The sequence below is a fragment of the Thunnus thynnus genome, chromosome 19 (genome assembly GCF_963924715.1).
Source record: "Thunnus thynnus chromosome 19, fThuThy2.1, whole genome shotgun sequence".
NCBI lineage: Eukaryota > Metazoa > Chordata > Actinopteri > Scombriformes > Scombridae > Thunnus > Thunnus thynnus.
In genome coordinates this window covers 20,292,339-20,305,334 of record NC_089535.1, presented here as the reverse complement: position 1 = coordinate 20,305,334, position 12,996 = coordinate 20,292,339, and the positions used below count along the sequence as shown (strand labels likewise).

At 40.1% G+C, this 12,996-nt stretch overlaps 1 protein-coding gene across 4 annotated transcripts in view; it reads right to left on the bottom strand.

Moving 5' to 3' along the window:
- plppr1 (phospholipid phosphatase related 1) overlaps positions 1-12,996 on the bottom strand; it is a 66,846-nt gene that overhangs the window by 44,084 nt on the left and 9,766 nt on the right. For 3 of the 4 annotated variants that reach the window (XM_067574680.1, XM_067574682.1, XM_067574683.1), the window contains exon 2: positions 376-485. In XM_067574680.1, the coding sequence (XP_067430781.1) occupies positions 376-435 (60 nt within the window). In that variant the 5' untranslated portion in view covers positions 436-485. Of the gene's footprint in view, positions 1-375; positions 486-8,203; positions 8,475-12,996 lie in introns of those variants that run through there. The other variant, XM_067574681.1, reaches the window with a different exon arrangement.

Here is a 12,996-nt window from a genome sequence, read left to right as displayed (position 1 = left end):
GTCTACGACAGGGAGAGGAAGAAAGAGAAAGTGAGAGAGAAAGCAAGAAGTAATGCACGCCGTCCTGAGACATCTCTCTGATTAAGGACTTTCAGCTGACATGGTAATTAAATATGGAGGAGCAGCACAACTCTTACACATACACACACACACGCACACATTCAGCTTTCCACTCATTCCAACACTTTATGCTCTGGTTAACGGTGTACAACGAGGTCATTTGTTAATGGTTAAACTGTCACTCAAATTCACAGACAAACTCATGCACATTTCTCAAACCAGCAATAAAAAATCAGACACATATGAGTGAATTGTTATGTTAAATTATCACTCAAACACGTGCACACACACATACACACACAAACAGCCTCTCACCTCTACGAAGATGAAACATGGGATGATGGAGTAGCTGCGCAGGGTGTTGTTGGACGCCATCTTGTCTCCTGTCGGGAGACTTCTCCTCTCAGGATTCACAGCAGCTCACTCTGCAAAGACAGGAACATCAAGTGTCAGTGCTGATTACCTGATAATGACAGAAATACAACAATGCCATTTCTAACTCTTACAGTAGATCTATGTTAGTACTCATTGAAATGGAGTATTGATGAGAAGCACTCGATATTGACCTATGTGTGTGTTGCTATTGCAGATTATTACATTTCAAAGACTTTATGATAGTTAATTGCACTTTCTAATGTCTGTCCGTGTATCTATAACAGAATAGAGACAAAAAACAATGAGTGAGGTGAGGCTTTCTTTCCTAACAGAGCAGTAGTATACCCTAATCACATTTGCTGTCATTTACTCTTCATAAAAACGATGAGCACAGCATCATATCTGGGAACTTGACTCGGATAATCACCTCTAGCCTATCCAACCATCTATCCATTCATATTTGAGCTGCTAATCCTGAGTCCCAGTGGCAGAAAAGAACAAACAGAACAGCTCAAGTGTCCTTTTCCCCTTGCAAAATTCTTCTGGGGTAGTCTCAGAGCAGCTTGGAGATACAATCCCTCGGTCATGTCCAAGGTCTACCCTTGATTCTGCAAAAACATTGGAAGGGAGGTGGATTGGAGGTATCCTAAGTAAGTGCTGCAAATAGGTCTGGTGATGGCACATGCAGACGAGTGTCAGGTTTGTTGGGCTCATCACCTTCAAGGCCAAGAGAAGGCAATGTCAGTGTAGCAAGAGGCAGGCCTTTATGGACCTATGCAGCGAAAACTAGCAGTTTTCCAGATGCAGATTAAACCTCTTTAAAATCTAGCTGAGGAACGGCTGCATACTGAGCTCTCTGTTGCTTTATTATTCTGATGTTGATGCTTTCATCTGTTCTTGTTTGTATTCTAACACATACAGTATATCTGATTCAGTTAAAGCTTCTTTTGTTGTTTCAACAGTGCTGAGTCCAAAACTAAATTTGCCCTCAAGAGATAATATTTGTTTGAAACATATTCATTAGATTAATTAAAGGCGAGAGCAAAAATTCCGAATCAAATATTCACTTTAAACTTTACATAAAATTCACTTTAAACTACTTCCTCTAGTTGAGAGGGAATGCCATTTTCATCTTAAAATGATCAGTAACGCCCTGCTGGAAGGTTGTTATCATTCACATATAGCAGCTGTGTATACTGTACACCACGCCATCTTTAGGTGTCTGTGAGCGGCTAACAAGCTCTATAAGAAACCACTGCTACAGTACCATCTGCATTCACACAAAGTATCTGGCATTGCTCCCGTTCTCCTTCTGTCATCTTGTTTTACTGCATTTCATTATACTGTAGCTTCTAATTGTCACGAACAATAACATGCCATTTCCCGATGGAAAATAGCAAGCTTGTTAGTGAGAGTGGGAATCAAATAGTTATATGAAGTGAAGAAGAGGAGAATACTGGAAAGAAACTGCCGCCATTATTTGCTTTTCTGGCAACAGACGGGGCTGCAGTCACTCATTGTAGCATTGTTTTCAATTGAAGAGCGCTGACAGAACAGATGTCAGACAAGGTGTGTTTTTTTCTTGAGATTGCAGTAGTAAATGATTTATTGGTATTGATCAACAAAGCTATAACCTCTTGCAGATAACTGTATTATGTAATCGTTCTCGAGTCCCAATTAAAGAGTGATGTTGTTTCTGATTTCAGCTTCTTGCTGCCTACTGTGCAACTCTGAATAATGAAAGGCAGCAAGTGTGGAGTGGAGGAGGTTTGTTATAGAGCCAAGTTGAAAAGTAAAGGAGCCGTGGAGTGTTTAAAATTCTGCATTTATAACATTTTTTTTTTTTTTTTATCAACTCTTTTTGTTTTGTACTAGATGATGAATAGTCCTTGAACAATGGCTGCTCATTTCAGCCAATGAAGAGAGGATTAAACAAGGCTCAGCAGAATATGAAAGTGCATTATTTATGCTAAAATGTTGACAAGATTGCCATCTTTGTTGCACTTTATACATAACCAAATGGTACCAAATACCAGTTCACAACTTCCTGGTTTTAATGTGGAGATTCTGTTGTGATAAAAACATTATCTAGACAAAACAATTTTTGTTATAAAACCCAAGACAAAACAGTCTGAGTGATAACAAGGATCACAGCAGCTGATGAGATCTCACAGAGTTCAGAGGTGACACCGTATAAATATTGAAAATCTATTTAAAACCCTTTTAGAAACAGGTAGATGTGTCATTTTCACTGTGTATCTTATTACCACATAACAAGTATATCTACATTTCTGTTGGTTTGGAGAGGGTGTTATTCTTTTTTTAACATTTGTCTGGTAACTTATTTGCCATCTCATTCATTTCTAGAACATCAACACGGTCAAATTAAAAAATGTTACACATCAGATTAGAAACAAAGTAAAGAGCAACAAAGTAAAACTCAAGAAACTGATATCAGTCAGACATGATTAAAAGGAAGGACAGTTAACTATCATTACTAACGTGCTTTTTAATGTAACTCTAGTAATGTATACTACAAATAGCCTAAATTAAATTAAAATAGGTCAAATCATGCTATTCTGTCTACAAACCTTGCATATCTATCAGTCACTTGCTAAAAATCATGATTTCCAAGGCTGTTGTGTAGAGAAAGGTCGTGACTGAAAAAGTCCTCCTCTCCTCTTACATGGTTAAATGTCATCAATCTGTGATGTTCAGTGCTTCAGTTCAGCTGTTTTGGTGCACTCTCAAGTAGTCTATATTCAAGATTTTTACATCTCAAGTTTCAGTGGGAGCCCACAGAGAACTTTCATGAACATGTCATTTCCAATCAATGGTGGATGTTTGGATGTATAGGGCTGCAAGTAACTATTATTTTAATTACCAATTAATCCAAAGATTTTTTTTTCCTCGCTAAATCTTTTAGTTGCTTTGTCTATCCAATGTCAGAGAATACTGAAAAATCACAATTTCATCACAATCAGAGCATGTTTTGTCTGACCAACAATCCAAAATCCACAGATATTTGTAAACGATCATAAAAGACAAAGAACAGCAGTAAATCTTAACATTTGAGCAGCTGGAACTAGTATGTTTCGCAGTTCTTCTTGAAAAGTGACTCAAACAATAAACCAGTTATCAAAATTGTTGCGGATTGATTTTATGTTGATTGAATAGTCTGTACATCTTTTCAGCTCTAGACGTATTTGAAAGCTAGTTAGCCTGATTGAGAACATTATGGCATAACACTAAGTTCGGGTGTTATTTTAGTTATAAGTGTAGCATCTTCTCGCTGCATTATGTGGTTTTTTGACTTCGAGGGACTAACCCCATAACCTGACATTTAACTTGCTTGCTGTTGCAGCTGCACTGGGAGAATCTAACTAACATATAAGACCCTAAAATGCAAGGTGTGGTTTAGAAACTTTTCTCAAAACTACAGTAGGTCAAACAAAACACCCTCACCCCCTAGTTGCGGTAACAGTGACGGCAGCATTAGCAACACTATCACGACAATTACACCTCACAAAGTTCTACTGACAATGGAAAACACCGTTGAAACTCTCCTCCCAATTTGAAACCAAACACTTCAATCCCAGTGAGTCATTAGATGCAGGCAGACAGTGATGCTGGCAGGTCTAATCAGTCACTAAGTGCCTGTCCCATCTCATTTAACACTCAATCCAAGCTAATCAACCCGACATTAGATGGCAGCAATCTGACCATCAGTATCACAGCTCTCACAGCGCTTCATTCAGTGGGATAAAAGGTTTAGCAAAACAAGCATCCATTGAGGTTTGTATATGAAACATCAACGGTTACAAATCAGCACTGAGACCTGCAATGTCACACTTTAACATTTTAACATCTGTACATGTGTGACTGCAGGTTATAGAGCTGCATAATTAACACTTAATCTTATTTAGATGTTAAATAAAATGTAGTCATTACTCTCTCCATCCTCTTATAGTAAGATCAGTCACTCTCCTGTTCGAGGACACTTCAGCAGGGTGGACAGCTGTCAGGTGAGGTTGAATTTGGGTTTTCCAGTTGACTGATGGTCTCCCAGTTCACTAAAACTGCAAGCACCCACCTGAAAAGTCTTGAATGCCATGTAAATTGAATTGCTTTCAGCAAATCCATAAATAAATACGCTACTGCTAGACATTCATGCGATCCGTCTCAGCGCACATTAAAAGTGTAATCAGCCTCCAGTGACTTAGTGACTATTCATACTATGGCAGGTGGAAAAGCATCAAGTACAGAGCGGAAATTGAGAAGTCATGCTTGTAATGTGGTAAGAAAGCCCCCCAAATTAAATGACCATACTAATCACATTTACACTGATACACTTCTAATACTCCCAGATATGCTTTTTCTTTTTGTTGTTTGTTTTGTTTTTCTCCACAACTATCAACAAGAATTAAATTATTCATAATTTCTGCATCTTGCTCCACTGAACCTTGATTTTATCAAGCCAGTCAAATGGAAACAGTTTATGTAGCCAAGTGTGATATTCTTTTTTTTTAACTCAGTGACAAATTTTATTTACTTGATTTTTTTCTGTAATCTACAGCATTGCTCTCTACAGAAACAGTGCAAATGAGCAACTGTTTATAAAATATTATAATTGGTGCATATTTAATTCATAACTTGAACATTGGAACTTTTAAAAACACTATGAGAAAGCAGTTTACACTAGCGGTGGAGCTCACTGGGTAAGTCACAATGGGATTGTAACACCACAATATTTTTCCCACAACAATGCTAATGAAGATTTGGCGAAAGTCATGTCCACTTTCCCACGCCGTCAAAAATCCCTTCATTCCCAATTCCGACATCATCTTCATCACTTCCGGGGGGAGGAGGGTGTAGGGTGGAGTGAGGGGGGGGTCCCTTCCTATCTCCCATCTTCATAAGGGCCTGGATCAATGGATTCTAATTGCCAAAAATCTTTCTGTCGCCAACATCAGTGAATACACTTCTAATTGATCTCTCTTTTAAGTAATGTCATTGCATAAATGAGCCTATGTTGCACAATACATCATATAACAAACATCTGCAATCATAATATTTGAAACTGAAGAGAAAAATTTTCCCTAAAAGAAAAAAAAAACATTCATAAGTAGGAATCAATTATACAAATTAACTAAAGATGTATCACTTTTATATACTTTCGAAAAACAGTTTAAGGGTGCCCTCACACCTAACCTGTTTGGTTCTTTTCAAACAAACTCAAGCATGTTTGCCCGTTTGGTTCAACTGATTTATGCTTGTGTGAAAGCTGCCAATCGAACTGGTGCAGTCTAAAAAACTGGACCTGAAAAGGTGGGTCTCAGTCCAAGTGAACTCTGCTGCCTTTGGTTTGAGGTCCGAAAGCAAAAACAGACCAACCACAAGACTGTGCTATACAGTAGTATTTCAGTCAGCCAACTCATGTGGAATAGATTATTATTTAAATGTAGAATATGTACAGCATTAGTGTTTGGCGTCTAGGCTCTGACTTCATCGCTCCCCACAAAGAAACATTGATCTCACACAGTAGGGAGTGGGGAGCGACGATAAAAACTTCCCCCGTAGGGGAAGATAGACTCAGAGCCTGCAGGTGGATGCTGGGGTGAAGGTGGTACTTTAGAAATGCTATATGAATGGCAGCGGCAGCAGCAGCAAATGGCAGCAAACAAGCATGTGCGCAGTGTGGCAGCAAGTATGCAGCAAAGTGTGAGCGGAGCTTAAATACACCACCATGATTATAAGGGTGCATTGGATATATTCTGCAGTGAGGAGAGTGTTGCATGTGAGTGGGGCAGCAGCTCGAGATGGGCTGCCTGAACTAGCTCGCAGGCATCGCTTCATTTCAGTCAGCCATCTCACACGGAGTAGGCGTCTAGGCTCTGACCTCATCGCTCTCCCACAAAGAAACATTGATCTCACACAGCAGGGAGCTGGGAGCAACGATACTAACTTACCCCTAAAACCGCATTACATTCAAAGCCCAGCACCAGCCTTTATGAGGAATCTGCTATGTGTGGGCCTAGGTACCAGCCGCCATGTGGCCGTCCCCCTGCTAAGCACCTCAGACCACCTCAGGGTAATATGCCATCTAGTGAAACTGCTATGTGTCGGCCTAGGCATCAGTCACGGTGTGGCCATTCCCCACCTCTTCAAAACTGCTTATAATCTCTAACAAACTATGTCCTCCTCCTCCCTTCTAATATGTTCACTTTACTCATGGACATTATTTCCTTTTGTTTTGTTGCTTCCTTTGTAAAGCGTCTTTAAGTATCCTGAAAAGCACTATATAAGCTTGATGTATTATTATTAGTAGTATTATTAATATTATTATCATCATCTAATGCGCATATATATAGGACATGCAGCAAATGCTGAGACACTCAGCTATGCAGAAAATAATAAAAGCGAAATTCAAGGCTTGGAGCAGACATGCTTCAATCATTACTGAAGCAAGATAGATGAAAAAAATACATGCATGAGCTTAGTTTGGCAAAGAGTGTGGCTTCTGATCTGATTTATATACAGATTATCCTCCAAAACGAAGCAACACCCAGAGGGAATTACATTGCAAAACCAATACTATATCTAAATCTGTAATGTAAATACTTGTATCACCACTGAAAGCAACATAAAGCACATGCTAGATGAAGCAGGAGATTAGCCCATTCGCCACATGACTTAATTCACAATCAATAGCATGTAACCAAGAGAAGCATAAGAGCAGAAACTAAATGTTGGCAAGATATGGTCACAAGCAGATCAACAGGACTGGGGGTCACGCTTACTTCAGGGGCACAATGACTTTTTTATATATATATTTTTATTTATTTGTTTATTTATTTTTTAACCATTATGATACAGTATAAACAAGAGACAGGAGCAAACTAATTCACCAAGAATAATTTCGAGGAACATCCAACATTTGGATCTAACAAGGGATGGGGAGGCATTGCACTTCAAAATACATCGCTGTCAGCTGTAGATTCCTGACTACAAACAGCTTTGAGCCTTCAAATAATATGAAACTTTGAATGAGGTTTGATAACATTTTTTCCAGATTACAGCACTTAATTCATTTTTAAAATATTTTATTAATTCATCAATTTATTTATTTGTATTTATTTAATTTATTTTACAGGCTGAAAATACATTGTAAGATATACATAGCAACAATAGCTGTAGCCTATACTTTAGCACAGGCTGTATTTCATGAGCCTCATGCACCAGAAGTCCTGATACAAAACCATTATTGTAAATTTCCTACTCATAAATTGGGGCTTTCAGTTTAACTGTGAGATTGCACTCTTTGAAAATCGACATGATATAATTGACAAGATGGTTTCACTAAAGTAGACTCTTCACTTTACTGGAGTTGTTGAAACTACAAGAGCATGCGATCTAATGGCGACAGCGAACAAAAAACAAAACAGAGAGAGGAAGCATCTTCCCCCACAAATGGCTGAACACAGGATGGGGCTCACACAGTACACGTCAACCAGACAACAGACTAGTTTCACTTGGCGTTAGTCGGCATCTCACTCAAGGAATTAACGTCAATTAGCAACAGCTGATGTAATCTGCTGTGAGCAACTTTTCCTCATTTTACCAACGAAAGCTGGGTCAGCGCCGGCTAAACAAGTTTGCTGCTTCTTGGCTCATAATTAATTACAGGTTTGATAATAGACAGCAACACAGCCTACAAAATCCGGGTGATAAATCGAAGTACCAGAACACACATATATTTCATACTTACACACTCAAGTATTCCACTGACAGCAGAACACTTGCACTGAAGAGCCCTGCTGGTCTGGTCAGCAGAAAGCAGCAAGCACTGATCAAACAGCTTTCACATCCAAGCTATGTTTGGATATACATGCATGTAAGCAAAAGCAGCAAAACTTCCCTCGGTGGCTGAAGTGGTGACCCCTGCCATCTCCCGAAGAGTGAACATTTTAAAGCCAATCCTGAACCACTGCAGCACAAAGCTCCAGCCTCAGCCCCTGAAGTTCACCACAGCTGAAACGACGAACGACCGCCAATCAGTGTCTCAGTGTTCCGGGTAATGCAGGCCTAATGCCCAAGAAAGCAGCAGGGGGACGCAATCCAAACATGGTTCCTTCCTAAAACCTACCCCCCAAAGCAACACGATCAGGCTCATATGCAGCAAATTGCTTTTCAAACATTATATAAATGGCAGCAAGAGCAGCAAATGGCAGCAAGCAAGCATGTGAGCAGTGTGGCAACCGGTATACAGCAAAGTTTGAGCAGAACACTGACGGCTTAAATATGCCGCCGTGATTATGAGGTTGCGTTGGGTATATGTTACAGTGAGGGGAGTGTGGCAAGTGAGTGGAGCAGCAGCTTGAGTTGGGATGAATGAACTAGCTCGCAGGCATCGCCTCGTTTGTGATTTTAGCATGAAGTGAAACTACTATTAAATCCATCTGCTGGTTGTGAACTGTCAAGAAAGCAATGTTAAAGTGATCTTTATAAAACCGTGACCGTTCAATAAATGCGTTACCAGTCAGTTCATATAATTTCATGTTTACACCTCTTGGTTCAGTAAGACAGAGAACAACCAGAAAGAAGGAAATAATTATCTTTTTTTCTATATGGATCAACTGAACCAAACTACAAGTATGCAGGTGACATAAAATGAAAAATGGGCATACTTTTTTTTTGCCCGCTGATTTGTACAATCATGATCATTATTCCTACAAAGCACTTAAATGCACTACTAAAGAGGTCTATTGTACCGCAATGATGGCTTAACTTGAATGAGACATGCTAAAATGCTTTCTGTTATTTTATGCAAGAATCAAGTCATATTTTACTCTGCAGTAACATGAGTAGAAGCTAGAGGCTAGTGGCTAGTGGCTGCCTGAAAGGTAGGAGAACTTGTGACTTGCTTAAAATGATTGGTAAACATTGTCTTTTTTGATGCTCAGAGTGGCTCCAAACCTTTTACGAGATAATGTAGTCTATTTTTGAGAAGGACTCAAAACTGTGCAGCCTAAGTTTTTTTAGCTTTTGTGTGGGCAATGGTACAGAGGGAATAGACAAAAAAAAGACAATTTGACAGTTGGATGGTGAGCTTGATAATATGACTGGGGGCTCTGTGACAAATGATTCGAATCAGAAAATTTAAGGGGGCTGCACTCAATGTCAAAGAGTTTACACTACATTCATTAATTTCTCACTCCTCTGAACAGCCTCCGAGTCACAGTGCTGAACAATTGGACCTAGTCTCAGTGAAATCTTAACATGATGTCTCCTTTTCCCTTGCTTCGGGACATCACAGTTTTGAAAGATCATAACCGAGGACCGTTTTTCTTCCAATTCCAAGAGCTAGTCATTACTAATTACAGTCAGATGAAAGGTGATCAGATCGTCTTCCTAGCGGCAAGCTCATCAAACGAGCTGCCTACAGGCCTTGTCGGGTTTCATCAGTATCTGCTCTCCACTCAGCCAGGCTATGATGACTTTGTCTAGACGTGACTTCTCCCCTCTCAAAGATGGCAAGAGCTGACCGAAATATTGAGTGCAGAAATATCATCTGATTGACCATCTCCTGGTCTCCAGCTGCGTTGGTCTTGCCTGACTGTGATGACTGTCTGAATGTGACTAAACTGTCACAATGAAAGAGTTGGTGATAGAGCTCGGGGTCAAACATTAGGCATGGAAAAATGAAATATTACCTCCTTTATCACTGCCAGTGTGTTGGTGACTTAGCCCTGCACCCTTCTCTCTTTCTGTGTTGGTACAGATGAGCATCATTTATTGAACTCTTACAGATGCCAGAATTTTAAAGCTGCACTGTAGGCCCTGCAGCAGCAACAGAGTCGTGGCAAAAAGTAGCAAAGTGAGACATCTTTCCTCTCTCCTGCGCTCCGCTGTAAACAAACGTAAAACGTTAGCGAGCAGCTGCTCTCATGTGGGTCTCGGTGCTTGTTTACGGCACAAACTCTCCCACTCTCTGCCTGCTCAGCCTGCTCTCAGTGTGTCTCTCTCCGGATGGCAGACAGGTTGCTCTGGTTCTGGTTCTAAGCGGCGGTCGTCCTCTGGCTTGTCCCCCATGTGTGTTCGCTGAAGACTGGCTGTACACGGAGGACGACACACCGGCAGCAGCAGGAAGCACGCTGTCACTAACTCTTAAACGCACAATATGTAATTTCAGCCACTAGGGGTCTCTCAATCAAAACAATAACAAAAGACAGAGTGTGATGACGGTGTGAAGTAGCAAGGGATCATGGGAGTTGTTGTCTTCGTTGTTAAGCTTCACCGGGATAGGATTGCTCCGGTGTTAATCATTTGGGATGTTTTTACCTGGAGCCGAATTACCCGCAGAGGTCTTCTCCTCTCCAGAACAAACGGACCCGGAGATTACAGGTAAAAACACTGAATAAAGCTGTTTCACCTAGAAAATCAGTGTTTCTCCGACGATGTACAGCGACCACCGGACATCCGGTACGGGCTGTTAGCCGAGCTGCTGCTTGCATTAATAATTTAATTTATTCAGCAAATAAGTTAAACATGTGCTCATTTCAACTTGTCAAATGTGATGATCTGCTGTTTTGATGGACATTTTTTAAAATCTTTTTAACATTAAATGACAAGACAGCTAATACAAAAAATATGTTTTAACTGTTTGATAATGAAAATAACCATTAGTTGTAGCCTTAAAGGAACAAATAAGGAAGAAAAAAATGATGGCAAAAATATTGGAAGATAAAGCTTTAATAGCACCTTAAAGAGTTTCACTGCTGTACAGATGATGATTTCTTAAAACTAGGTCACCTATGTAGTAGAAATGTACAGTTATTTTCAAAGGTTGGTGCCCTATGACTAGAGAAAACTGAGAAAAAGGTTGTAGATTCCCCTATCACTCTAAAGGGGGAAATCCTACAACAACCACTGCACTGCATACGGTACCGTCCAAGGCTACTGATGGTGTGTTTAGAGAACGCAGGTGGTGAATACATTTCCCAGCAGAGCGGCCGTTTAGATTCAGATTTTCCGTCCACCTGAGGCTCAAACTACTCTGGGTCGCTGTCAGCGGCATTAGAGTTTATCCAAAAAAAAACTCAACATCATGAAGTTTGTTGCAGTTTTCAATTCTGTCTCGATCATGGTGCATCTCCCACAGACACCACACCAGCCATCACCAGACACAGGTTGATGCTAAGTCTCTCCGGTCACAGCGCCTGTCTTTTGGCTGTGGCTGTAACATAACTCTGGTGCTTTCTTCCTCCTCCATACTCTGTTGTGTCTGTTTCCACAGCACGATATTTGGCCTCTTAACAATATTGCCATAGCCTATGACGCTGACATTATGTTGTAAAAGCAAAATACATTTTAAATTAAGCTTTTCTGTGCACCTGAGGCTTAAAATTCTCAGGGTTGTTTATCCAAAAGAAACTCAGCACTTGAAGGTTGTGTGTCAGGCTGCAGCTATAACATAGGTGGTCTCTTCCTCCTCCATAGTCTGTTGTGTCTGAGTCTACAGCACGATGTTTGGCCTCGTAACAGTAGCATCGCATCTCTGATTCCAACATTATATCATGAAACCAGTTTTCTTCCAAATATACTGATATTTTAGTGTCTGCCTTTTTACAGGGAAGACAGAAGAAAGTTTAATGTAATTTAAATATAGGTACTACCCACATTAGAACCGTAGGAATCAACTTGAAAATCAGTGAAGTCGTCCTTTAACTTTCCCACTGAATGGTTCATCTTTTTCATTCTGACACAAAAAAATTACAGTATGACCAACTTTGGACTGTTTTTTAACAAAACACCTCTTGATGACACTTGTACAGTGTGGCTGGGCCTTACAGACCTGATTTAAGAGCTACCACTGCATCTGTAAAACCACATTAATATTATCTGAGCTGCTTTCCATATGTAGAGCTGGTTAGAGCTGGCATGATGGCATCCTAAAGTGCTGTACGCAGTTACAGCACCCTAAATGAGGCTATTAGTGATTTCTTGCATGAAAACTGAGAAACATGTTTTGCTGAGAAACGTGTCAACTCGACATGCCGGTCTGTGTCCAAACCTAACCTACACCGCTCTGCCTTTATTTATTCATTTGGAGGATTTGGATGCTGAAAATGCTCCTGCTGTCATGAAATGGTTATTCTTCACATTTATTATACAACACTTGTAGACCATACATCACTTTTTCCACAACACTTCCCTCTGAAATCATAACTGAGGAAATGGTTCATGGTATAAAAGGTATATACATCTCAATTTTGCACTTCTCATCTGCTGACTGCACGGCCGTGTGCACACACACAAACTCTCACACAGACACAGAATTGTCCCATGGCTACCGCTCTTGCCAACAGAGCATCTTTGTTGCTATAAATAGTCATTTTTCATAATTCTCCTGTGGCTTTTTTTTTTTTTTTTGAAGTGATTCACAGCAAATCAATCTTCTTTTTGGAAACAACAAAAAGTACAACTTCTGTCAATGCAAATACAGTACATGTGCTACTTATTGTTTAATCTTGACAGGTCTGAGGATCATCTCTAGATAGA